Source organism: Sprattus sprattus, assembly GCF_963457725.1.
Source record: "Sprattus sprattus genome assembly, chromosome: 17".
Lineage (NCBI taxonomy): Eukaryota > Metazoa > Chordata > Actinopteri > Clupeiformes > Clupeidae > Sprattus > Sprattus sprattus.
This window is the reverse complement of record NC_137915.1, coordinates 3,466,535-3,478,844: the sequence shown is the minus strand read 5'-3', so window position 1 is coordinate 3,478,844 and position 12,310 is coordinate 3,466,535. Positions and strand designations below refer to the sequence as shown.

Sequence of the window (12,310 nt, the reverse complement as noted above, 5' to 3'; positions counted from 1 at the left end):
CGATGATCCGAGCGTCAGAGCATCTCTACTACTGTGGACATAACAAGTGAATACACTGATCCGGGTTCTCCGATGGAACGGTGGTTCTTGGATAGTTCAGGTAGGCTAATTCATTAAAGAACACGTAGCCTACACCACACATCGAAACGTCCCAGCTGTCTCTTGTCTTTTCATTCCCGTTTGATGCCGTGTCTGTTGAGGTGATCATGATTGTAGGCTACGCTTTCATGCTGAACTGCACGTTTACATTTACGTTACTATTGGTACCTGTTGTAGTGAACGCCAACATACGCCAGTTATCATAGCATTGCTTTACATTCTGGGGGCTTTATGGCTTCACAAACATCCTGTTCCGTTCTCTATGGGTGAAATAAATCATCCCTTAATATTAAAGCCCATCTCTACTTCTTCATCCATGTCAATCTAAGCTTAGAGACAATGGACAGAGCACTAAAGCTCAAGAGGGGGCGGGGAAGTATGGCAGGCTACCAAAAGTATACTTTCCTACTACACTTAAAACATTGTTGATCTGGATTTCTGATAGCATTCATCTTGTTACAGTGTCACAATCCCGTTACTCACAGTGCAACATAGGCTATGTGCTGTATAAAAACACATACAGTTTGTAGGCCTACTGTTTTAAAATAATGTGTACTTGCGTGTTTGAAAACTCGATTATGGCTCTCGCTTGATTGTCTGTTACACAAACACCCTACTTAGAAGTAGGCCTTGTGACTACGTGCGCACTGTGCCATTATGTAAGAACATACTACAAAATTAGCGTTACACATCGATGCTTATTATATTGGACAATATGACAAGGGTGTCACAGATCACAGTTCTACAGAGTGATGTGGAAACAAGTCACCAAGTCCTGACAAAGACCAGGGTGTTTCAGCTCTGCATTCTCAGCCCACTGGGCCGTGGCGGACGGACTAGATACTTTTGCTCTAGTTTTGACACTGTCCATAGTGTGCCAGCTCCCCGCACATTTCCCAACACCCAGGACCCTTAGCCCACTTTAGACCGACCCCTGTCACTGTGAGACAGTGACCACACAACGACTTGTAGTTTTCACTGAAGAACTGAGGATTGTTCAGGCAAGCATTCGGAAGCAGTAAGACTTGGTATTTTTCATCTACTGTGGGGAGCAATTGAAGGTATGTGGATTTCAGAGTCGTCTTAAAGGAATGTTTTTATGGATTGAACTCATTCTGTGTGGTAGTTAGTCCAATTCAATTTCAATTTCAATTCAATTTTATTTATATAGCGCCATTACCATACAATTGCTTCTAGGCGCTTTACAGAGCCCAGATCCTGACCCCGAGTCTGAGTCCAGTATCAGGCCCATGAATGAGTTTGTTTGTATTTGCACTTTACTGTGGGCATCTGCTTTGTGAGTACCCATAAATGTTATGTCACGTGCCTTCCCCAGCGAGATGACATTGCTGGTGGTCGGAGTACTTCTGTCCCTCTTGGGTTGGATCAGCCTGTACGCTCTCCTCTGCCACTCAAACGGTTCCCATGGATACGAGTGGAACTGTCGCCTGGTCACTCTGGTCCATGGCATCCTGGCTATCTGCATCACTGCCTACATCGGATACGTGGATGGACCCTGGCCCTTTAGCTATCCAGGTGAGGAACAGGGAGACCACAGCACTGGACATATCTTATCTAATGTGTGTGTGTGTGTGTGTGTGTGTGTGTGTGTGTGTGTGTGTGTGTTTGTGTCTGTGTGTCTGTGTGTCTGTGTGTGTCTGTGTGTGTGTGGAATGGGATTTCTCCACAGTTCAAAGTGTTGTGTTAACATGTGTTCTATTTCTATTTCCATGTGTAATAACTACCACCAGTGTGATACACTGCCACTTAATCACATGTTTACTCTGCTGTTAATACATAAGGTTTTCTATCTCAATACATTGCTTCACTTGAACACTTTGTGTCTTTATTTATATGTGCGGGTCCTTTAACTCAGGGCTGTCAAGAAATATCGTTGTATTGTACAATGACAAAGCCATTCCATTCTATTCTCTATCCTGCTCTATTGTACTCTTTTCTGTTCTATTTTGTTCTGTTCCATTTTTATTCTACTCTACTCTACTTTACTCTATTCTACTTTACTCTACTCTATCCTGTTCTATTCTACTCTTTTCTACTCGATTCTGTTCTATTTTACTCTACTCTGTTCTATTATACTCTAGTCTATTCTATTCTACTCTATTCTATTCTACTCTACTCTAGTTTATTCTATTCTACTCGATTCTGTTCTATTTTACTCTACTCTGTTCTATTATACTCTAGTCTATTCTATTCTACTCTATTCTATTATACTCTACTCTAGTTTATTCTATTCTACTCTATTGTGTTCCATTCTACTCTCCATTCTGTTCTACTCTAGTCAGAGTTCAGTGCCCCTTGGCCAGCTTTCCCACACACTTCCTGATGCACTGCACAACCCAGGGTCCCAGTTATTAGTCCCTCTCAGCATGATTAGTCAACCATCTCAAAATGATATGAGCTCTGTCATATTATTCCTGGCATCACTGAACACAATGAATGGCTTTAAACCAAAACAACTCAGGCCTTCCACTCTGTAACGCTATGCTATGCTATGCTATGCTACACATGTACCTTCAGCAGCACCAGGGCTAATGATATTTGATTTTATACCACATATTTGTTAAATACAAATAAAAGTAACAATTATAACTAGGTACAAGACACATTGAATTATTGACTATGGCATATCCTTATGAACTATAAATCTCAAATGCTGGTCCCTTCAGGATCTTTTGCATGTCATTTCCTGTGTCATCATCTCTTGTGACGGGTTTCCAGGTACGAAGAACACGCCCCTCCAGATGAGCGCCATGGTGCTGAGCCTGAGCTACTTCCTGTTCGACATGGCCTGGTGCGTCTACTTCCGCACCGAGGGCCTGGTGATGCTGGCCCACCACACCATCAGCATCCTGGGCATCATCCTGACGCTGGTGCTGGGCGAGTCGGGCATCGAGTCGTGCGCGGTGATCTTCGGCAGCGAGATCACCAACCCCCTGCTGCAGGCGCGCTGGTTCCTGCGGCAGACGGGCCGCTACGAGAGCCGGCTCGGCGACGCGGTGGACGTGAGCTTCGTGACGCTCTTCGTGCTCATGCGGATCGTGGTGGGCGCCAACATGCTCTACTGCGAGCTCATCTCGCCGCGGCCCAAGTTCGTCATCAAGTGCGGCGGCGTGGCCATGTACGCGCTCAGCTGGGTGTTCACCGTGGACATCGCCCGCTTCACCGCGCGCAAGTACCGACGCTGGTGCCACCGGCGCCACCGGATCACCGAGACCAACGGGTCTCACGTGAAGACAGACTGACGTGGCCACCGCTCATTTCCTCGTAGACATTTTAAAGAGAGAGATTTTTTAAATAACATGTTTAGAAGAAGATAACTGATATGAAGATAACCATGATAATTGAACAAGACCTGTGGACAGACGGCATTGCCTGAGAGAGAGAGAGAAAGACGCATGGAAATATGAGCATGTTATTGCGGAAAAGCCCGGAATGGAGTGGTTCTGCCTTCTGTCTGGGGAGCTGATGAAGCAGTACTGAGTGGGCCATAGTTCATGCGTTGCAGATGAGAATGTTGAGAATGACCACTGCCTGCCAGACAGCATTTCACAACGCCACTGTACTCAGCTGCCTACCCACACGCAGCACAGTTGGGGCTGGATTGGTCCTGATGCGGTTGCATGGTGCCACATCAGAGTTAGATGCTATAGGGGGTTGTGCTTATGACAGCAGACACAGACACACACACACACACCACAGACACAGACACACACACACACACACACACACACACACACACACACACACACACACACAGTTGGGGGTGGATCCAGCTGAGATTGGTCCTGATGCGGTTGCGTGGTGCCACATCAGAGTTGGATGCTATAGGGGGTTGTGCTTATGACAGCAGACACAGACACAGACACAGACACACACACCACAGACACAGGCACAGACACAGGCACAGGCACAGGCACAGGCACAGGCACAGGCACAGGCACAGGCACAGGCACAGACACAGACACAGACACAGACACAGACACAGACACAGACACAGACACAGACACAGACACAGACACAGACACAGACACAGACACAGACACAGACACAGACACAGACACAGACACAGACACAGGCACAGGCACAGGCACAGGCACAGGCACACAGTCAGGGTTGAATCTGGCTGAGATCTGGTCCTGATGCAGTTGCATGGTGCCACATCAGAGTTTACAGAGTTAGATGCTACATGGTAGCATATGGTCTGCGTAGATGTAATTTGAAGGTGGAGTCTGAAATTCTAACCCAATATACTTTTTGTCAACTTTAGCGAATTCATCCTCACGGTCTACTAGCGGTCGTCTTTGTGTGTGCTCATAAAAACCTCAGACTGTGGGGTCAGGAAAGATGTGAGTGAGTGTGTGTGTGTGTGTGTGTGTGTATCTGTAGTATTAGCAAGCTGTTTGTCTGTATGTGGAGTATTAGCAAGCTGTGTGTGTGTGTGTGTGTGTGTGTGTGTGTGTGTGTGCACACAGCCCTGGCTCTGTAAATGGGAAGCAAAGACAGTGGCTCGGATTGAGCCATACACGATTTCAGCCAATCAACACCTGACAGGACCAAAGAGGGGTGTCATCCCTGCTCCGATCTCAACACATGTTCACTAGAATTGCGGACTGTGCCCTTAAGTGAAGAAATCGATGTACTGTGTGGAAGGAAGATGTGGGATGTAGTTTCCTGTTTGATGCAGTTTGACAACTCTTAATTATGTTGAAGTCCCCAAGATAATTCTCTAAAAAGCAGCTTTGCTTGGATGTATTTTATGTTCTGAACTGTTTGTTTCAAAGATGTTTGAATACTGTTTTTGTACTAATAAAGTCGTTTTTGCCTTGGGTTTAATACTGACGTGACTGTGGTTGTCTGCACTCTTGACACTTTTGCACTTATGATTACTTTAAAAACAGAGACTTCTGCATTACAAACACAGCACAGTGGCTTTGTCATTGGAGAAGTCATGTTATCTATTTGTTTGTGTGTGAGTAGATGAGTAAAAGGGGGAATATAGTCGACCGATAGTGTGTGTTTTCTAGGGGCATTATTTAGGGGGGAAGGGTGGTTTCATAAATCAGATTTTTTACCTAAAAGTATGCGTCCTGTTGAGTGGAACAGTACCTTGTATGTTTGTGTGAAAAATAAGCACCATTCTACTACTAAACCTAGATTTAGTGTGTTTATTAACGGTATTCATTTCTGGATCTAAGTCCTTATAACGGTAAATGATTCGGCAGTGCGAATACCAGTGCAGTACATGAACAGCCCACAAGATGGCAAACACGAGTTATAGTATGCAACAAATAACCGGTGGTATGTCCACTATTTTGAATTACAGCCTAGGTCAATTTAAATTCATAACGATTTAGGTTAGTTGCAATAATTACACCAGATAAAACAGCTTGGGCCTGCAAATAACTACGATTTAAATGTACACATTGTACATGTGTTTTTGAGTTGTATTGCCGGCAAAGAAAAGAAAGGTAATGAGGGAATGTGCAAGAATGCGAACACCATATGCGAGAAATAAAAGTAATATTTTGACAAAACACTAAAAGAATATGATAAACTTTACTTATTAAAAGTTTCAGTCTACTTACTGACTCTACAAAACATCCGAAACAGACATCGTTAAACTTGATTGATCGAATAGCCTATCCATAAATGTATCTGAACATATTGATATGATATTAATGTGAACGGGTCCGAATGATCTGTTTATTTTCAGGTTTTTCGTAGGGATGCCGTAGTTGTATAGCTGAAATATTTATGCCGCTTTAAGAGAGCGAAGCTAACTTGTAGCACTGGCTAGCTTTTGGTCGGCCAGTGGCTGAAGGTGAGGAGATTCCGCTGAAAACAAGTCAGAACGGCCCAATTCGGAAAACATGGAGACGGAGCAATCGGACGGCTGAGTTTTAACTTTGGGGGATTTCGTTTTGATCAGAGGACTTTTGAGACAACGCACAAGACTGTTTGGATTCTCCGTAAAACTGACATGAACAACCTGAAGAGAGTTTACACAACAATTTTCGTGGAGAAACGTGCTTTTCATGGATTTGGTTTATAGGTAGCTAGCTAACGTTATATTTAGACTTTGGGATTATTGTTGCAAAGTTTCACATCAGGATACCGACAGAAACCTTTGACTGCAGTGAAACGCGTTTTTCCATGCTTGCATTTCAGTATTGTTTGCTTTAGTTCAGGGGACTACTTTGAATTCACAAAGGATCGTAAAGCCGATGCGTTATAATTCGACGGGTTTGGGACGCCTGGTTGGGGGGAAAGGTTCTCCATTTTCCAGACCTCAGGCTAACACCATCGCTAGCTAGCTGGGTTAACTGTTAGCTGTCCTAAAATTTCAGAGGCCTACTCCTTTCAGAGGTGTAATGTTACTGGCGTCTAGTCGTTGGAATAAGAGTGACTTTTCCACTGAAGGATTGTTTCCTTCTTTTAACGCCAAAGTTCTTAAATCCTCATGGTCACGAGGAACTAGTCCTTTGCTCTCATTAAATTCGGTGCTCTGTGATATCAAGCTAGCTAGTACGCTACCCAGCGAAACAACTAAGTTTATTTATTGATTTGTGTTAAAAACTAAATGAAAACAACACCAAGCAATTGCTAAAACTAGCTGCAAAACGTCCGGTTGGGTTGAAAGTTTGCAAGTAGCGTGTTTATTTCAGGCTGTTGGAGAAGCATCCAAGTGGCCACGTTTGTATGAAATCGAACTGGAAGGAGCATAAAAATGTCCACTTTCAGCTGATTTGAGACACATCCCATTAAGCGCTAGCTAGCCCACTTGATGTGTTTAGTTCGTGTTTTTATGCTTAAGACTTTTGCTGACACATGTTTCAAGTTGCTTACAATTTACACTGTATCTTTTGCAAACGATCAAAGCACTATTTGTTTTGGTTTTGATAAATGCGGGTGTTGGCAGTATTACAGCGGCGTCGACGGGCGCATGATTATCAGGGAATGAAGAATTGACACTACATAACCAACTAGCTACCGCAAACTAAGCTTACTTTTGCCAGCTATTTATTTACTTCCTGCTTGAGAGAAGACCGTTAGTTGTGTTTTTATATTTTGTTATGTTCAAGCGGCGTTGTTTTATTACCGACTGTTAAATATTTTGTTACTTTGTCTCCACTGATTTGTTAGCTTGCTAGCTAGCTGGACTTGTTCATCTTGCATTTCTGACGTATGTCCAGCTGCCGACTGCAACCGAATACCAGCAGACACGGACACGAAAAGACACCTGTCGATAAATCCTGAATAGCGCATTCAGAGTTTTCAATTTATTCCATAATTTCTCCTGATTAACATTTCTGGACGATTCGAATACGAACAAACGGACTTCGCCATTGACGGATGTTAGGGATACAGCGGATAAAGTGGTGCACTGCTTCATATTTGTGAAGATGCTCATTGGATGTAAACCGCTGGAAAAGTAGATACGGAAGCCCAATGAGTGACATACAGTCCACAATCTCCGACAGGTGAGTGAGTTTGAGTTTGTGATTTTAAACGGTGTGTGTGTGTGTGTGTGTGTGTGTGTGTGTGTGTGTGTGTGTGTGAGTGTGAGTGTGTGAGAGAGAGAGAGAGTTTGTGATTTTAAACGTGTGTGTGTGTGAGAGAGAGAGAGTTTGTGATTTTAAACGGTGTCATCCATATTGACATGACTACGGGCCAGCAGACAAACCCAGCAGTAGTCTCTGTGTCTCTCTCTGTGCTATATAATCATGTGTAATGGATGGGTTAAGTGTCCCTTAGGAATCCTGCGGCCTTTAGATCTGCAGTGGAATACTAGCCAGAGAGCTATCTGGCTTACAGTTTAGGCTGTCTGTTTTTATGAGTCATGTTGTTGTTGTTGCTCGATGCTTCTCAGCTGCCGTCTTGCAGCGTTTTCCTGGGCAAACTGATTTGTATCGACAGGGATATTGACATAGTCACACCAAAGGAAACAGTGAGGTTTTAATCTTTAAGGCTTCCAAGTAAAAGGTGTATTTTTGTGTACACCTACACGGCCACAAGAAAGAGACACTCTAGACTGCTTCCTTAAACGGTTGTGCCTCAGGAAAAAGCAGACTTTGATCTGCCATGTTGTGAAAATAACAATTTGCAGCTGATGACAGCTGATGTTCGTTTTGGCAAATGCAATGACGCAATATGCCCTATTTTCGTCCACACACAAGTGCTTCTGACCCAACCATAATCAGTAAAAAGATTGAACAGATCTGTGTGCTCCTCTTGAACACACCCCTCCTCGCTCCATCCATCCATCCATCCATCCATCCACCATAGAAGCGAGCACACACTCTCGGAAGCAAGCACACACTCTCGGAAGCAAGCACACACTCTCGGAAGCAAGCACACACTCTCTGGAGCGAGCACACACACACACACACACACACACACACACACACACACACACACACACACACTCTCTGGGCTCCTTGAGGCCTGCGGGTCACGGCCAGTGACAGTGGGATGTGATTTTCAGCCTCAGTGGCCCTGACTGCACCTGCAGCTGGTACTGAAGAGTGGCATCGAGGAGAGTCAGTTTTTGTGTGTGTGTGTGTGTGTGTGTGTGTGGGTGGGGGGTGGTCGGTGGTGGGTGCTGTGCTGCCTGAGGCTATTATTGAGGTGTGTGTGTATGTGCTGTCTCACAGTTACAAAGTAAAGTGTGTGTGTGTGTGTGTGTGTGTGTGTGAGAGAGTGTGTGTCCTCTCACAGAGAAGGGAGGGAGTGAGAGTGTGTGCAAGAAGAGTGTGAGTGTGTGCAAGTTTGTACTGCCTCAGAGAGAGGATGGAGAGAGGGAGCGACTGTGTGTGTCTCATACTGATATTGGGGAAAAAAGTGAATGTGTGTGAGTTGATGTGCACTGTCTTAGGGGACAGATCTACGGAGGAGAGAGAGAGAGAGAGAGAGAGAGGGGGAGGGCGAGAGAGGGCGAGACAGACAGAGAGAGAGAGAGAGAGAGAGAGAGCAAGAGTACTGAGCTACTTGTCATCCAGTGTTTATCAGAACCAAACTGGAGCGAGTTTACGTTCCCTTGAGACTGATGGAGCGAGTCCTGATCCAGGGATTGGAAATGTTCTCGGACTCCTGATCCAGTAAATGATTAGGCCTAAAAAAAAAAAAAGTTTGGTTCCTGTTGGTTGTCAGTTGAGGACATGGGTAGGTAGGGAATTTATTTTATTTTTTTTTATTTTTTTATTTTTCCAGTGGCAGCGAGTGATAGGTAGATTTTTTTTAATTTTTTTACAGCAGCAATGGATACTCCCAGCATATTAGCGAGACAACATCCAATCAACCCGGAAAATGTTTTAAAATCATGAATGACTCCGAAGCTGTTTAGATAAAGTGTAACTCTGGTGTTCTGCGTCTCATAGCCCTGTTGTCCGACATTACTGCCTGCTATTAGTAGGAAAAACATTGGTACAACCGAGAGCAAATAGAGGTCTGTCAGCTAAAGCTAACCTATTCATGGGACATTAAAACTGAAACTGAAACAAAAGCCAACTGGCCCATTAGGCAAACTCTTCCAGGTCACTATTCGCGCTATATTGTACCACATTTTCTCATTGTTTTCCCACAGACAGCACATGGTGACCTCGCACAACAGGGCTATGGGTTGAATAACACTAACACTAACACTTTAAGTTAAATTAAGGAAAATACAACTGCAGGGCCTCTTTAAACCACATGAACACTGCTCATTTCTGCTTGCCATAGGGTCTGGCCACAATGTGCTTTTTTCCAGCCCCAATACAAATGTGGCAGCAGGGCAAGACCGTCTTAAATTTCAATAACAGGGCTAGGCAGGTGTTGCCTTGAGGCCCGCCACAGTGTGCACAGAGATCTTGCCTCCCAAAAGGTGCCCGGTAGTAGTCCAGCTCTATGGGATCACCACACGAGAGAGACAGCCTGACCTGCACAGTAGATGAAAGTTGATGTTTGGGCTCCAGGATGTAACTCCCACATGTAAAAATCCATACCATCATCTGACAGGGCCTCGGCCAGTGTGCAGAGCTGGCAACATTGTGATTCATAAAGTAGTAGCAAGGGAAAATAAAACATTTTTAGGCGGGGGGTCTGAAAAGCCAGAGAGTTCACGTGCTCTGAGATGCAATCTAGGTCATATTAGGACATGTTTTTCTGCAAAATAACTGCAGTAGGCCTATTTTGAGTTTATAATTTTCTCTTTTCCCTGTTGCACACAATTATACACAGACATACACGAAAAAGTGTTTTATTACCCAAACACATGGTCACTAAGCACTGAACATTAGTCAACATAAAATAAATATGAATATGTATCTACTGATCTATGGTATATATGTAATATCTGTAGGATTCGAATTATTTTAAGCATTTTTATAATCAAAATCGCTGAGGAGACACGCGAGGTGAGGCAGCAACGAGTTGCGTCTCTGCAGATTGCGCAATCCCTCTCAAACTGGGTTGAGTGCATGCCTTTTGCTTTCTCATTGTCTGTTACCACCGTCATATTTGTAGACACCTTTATTATATGCCCTTTCTATTCATATAAAAGTTAATGTATTTCACGTCTGTGTAGAAGCTATTTAGACTTGCTGATCTTAAAACCGCAGTGAAAAAGCAGTATCTCTGCCTCAATGAAGGGGGCGTGCGGGAGCTTGAAAACGGGACTTTCAATCGAAATGTAAAGTGATATAAATAATGGTGGGAGACCAATGCTGAAGCTAAAATGTTTGTTTCAAAATACGGGACAGAAGATAGCTCGATCGTCTTATCACATTCAAAGCCAAATTGCTATTTGGAACCCCAAGAATATGCTTTGGACGAACAGCGGAGACTAAATATTATCAAGGGGGAGCTTCTCACCCCTCATTCGCTAACATTACATCGTTATTAGAGTAAGCCCTTGCTCCGTTGATTTCACATTATTTATCTGAGGATTGTTTAATATCTATGCGAAGCCATTTAACATCATACAAGTGGTTGTGATCACTTTGAACCCAAGACTGCTTTTTATTGGTGAGCTGATTTTGAGGGATTCCAGCTGAAGTTGTTTCCTGGTTGATACGTTTAAGTAGTTGCTATGCTAGTTTACTAGCTAAGGACACTTTGAGTTACCTTCAACGATTTAAATGGAAGAGTTCAATTTGCATGAAATGATAGCTAGTTATCTAGCTGATGTTATAGCCTCTTCGATTTAACTATACAATTGTAGTGGGAACTTAAACCCTCACGGTGCCTGTGTAACTTCGTATGAAACAGTTCATATTCACGAGTTCACATATCCAGATATTAACAAGAGTTTATCACAAGCTAGCAACTGCCAACTGTATACCTTACCAATGTGTGTGTAAAGAATGCTGATATGAAATATGAAAAACAACCAGTTGTCAATGTGCAAGCTGCCAATTGAATGGTGATTTAAGCTACTCTATTGGGTTCATATATTTGTAAATCTGACACTGAAAGAGTCGGTGCTTCAGCAGCCACGAACTTCACCGCTAGTCACTGGTCAACATTGGTAACGGCATTTAAAAAAAAAAAAAAAAAAAAGTACGGCCAATCCTATTGGCGCGTTACCGGCGCAAGGGACGAATCATAATACGGTTTATATGTGATCTTTTTGAAGTCGTTGTTTTCACGAGAAAATGCGCTCATCCTTGTACAGAATGAAGAGGTGCTGTACAAAAACGTAATAGTCTGCCTAAAAAAATTATAGTCTGCCTTGTGTTTTTTTTTTTTTTCCCCAAGCTCATAAAATAATTTGGGTCGCACATAAATTGACAGGGTCGGTCGGAAACCGGAACCAAAACTAATTTTTTTTTAGGCCTTATGTTCTTGAGTCCTGATCCAGTGACTGTTAATGTTCTCGGACTCCTGATCCAGTGACTGTTAATGTTCTTGAGTCCTGATCCAGTGACTGTTAATGTTCTTGAGTCCTGATCCAGTGACTGTTAATGTTCTTGAGTCCTGATCCAGGGAATAGCCTAGCCTAAATCTGCTCCACACACACACACACACACACACACACATACACACACACTCTCCAGACACACACCCTTGTCCATGGATTAGCCTAGCCTAACTCTGCTGCAGACGTGGGCCATGTCTGAGCCGGGTCAGGCCCACCTCTGGTCAGGGTCCGGTCAGGGTCCGGTCAGGGTCCGTTCAGGGTATGCTGCTGTCAGACAGTGGGCGGTTGTCC

At 43.8% G+C, this 12,310-nt stretch overlaps 2 protein-coding genes across 6 annotated transcripts in view; both read left to right on the top strand.

Moving 5' to 3' along the window:
• On the top strand, nucleotides 1-3,741 carry tlcd5a (TLC domain containing 5a). The gene is made up of 3 exons (XM_080855290.1): nucleotides 1-100; nucleotides 1,436-1,635; nucleotides 2,839-3,741. Exons 2-3 carry the CDS (start codon nucleotides 1,440-1,442, stop codon nucleotides 3,360-3,362), a joined length of 720 nt encoding a protein of 239 aa, XP_080711416.1. The 5' UTR covers nucleotides 1-100; nucleotides 1,436-1,439; the 3' UTR covers nucleotides 3,363-3,741.
• Nucleotides 3,742-5,988: 2,247 nt separating this feature from the next.
• The window catches only part of arhgef12a (Rho guanine nucleotide exchange factor (GEF) 12a), a 75,537-nt gene continuing 69,215 nt past the window's right edge, over nucleotides 5,989-12,310 (top strand). For all 5 annotated transcript variants that reach the window (XM_080855274.1, XM_080855273.1, XM_080855272.1 and 2 more), the window contains exon 1: nucleotides 5,989-7,601. In XM_080855274.1, coding sequence (XP_080711400.1) covers nucleotides 7,570-7,601 — 32 coding nt within the window. In that variant the 5' untranslated portion in view covers nucleotides 5,989-7,569. The remainder of the gene's footprint in view (nucleotides 7,602-12,310) is intronic.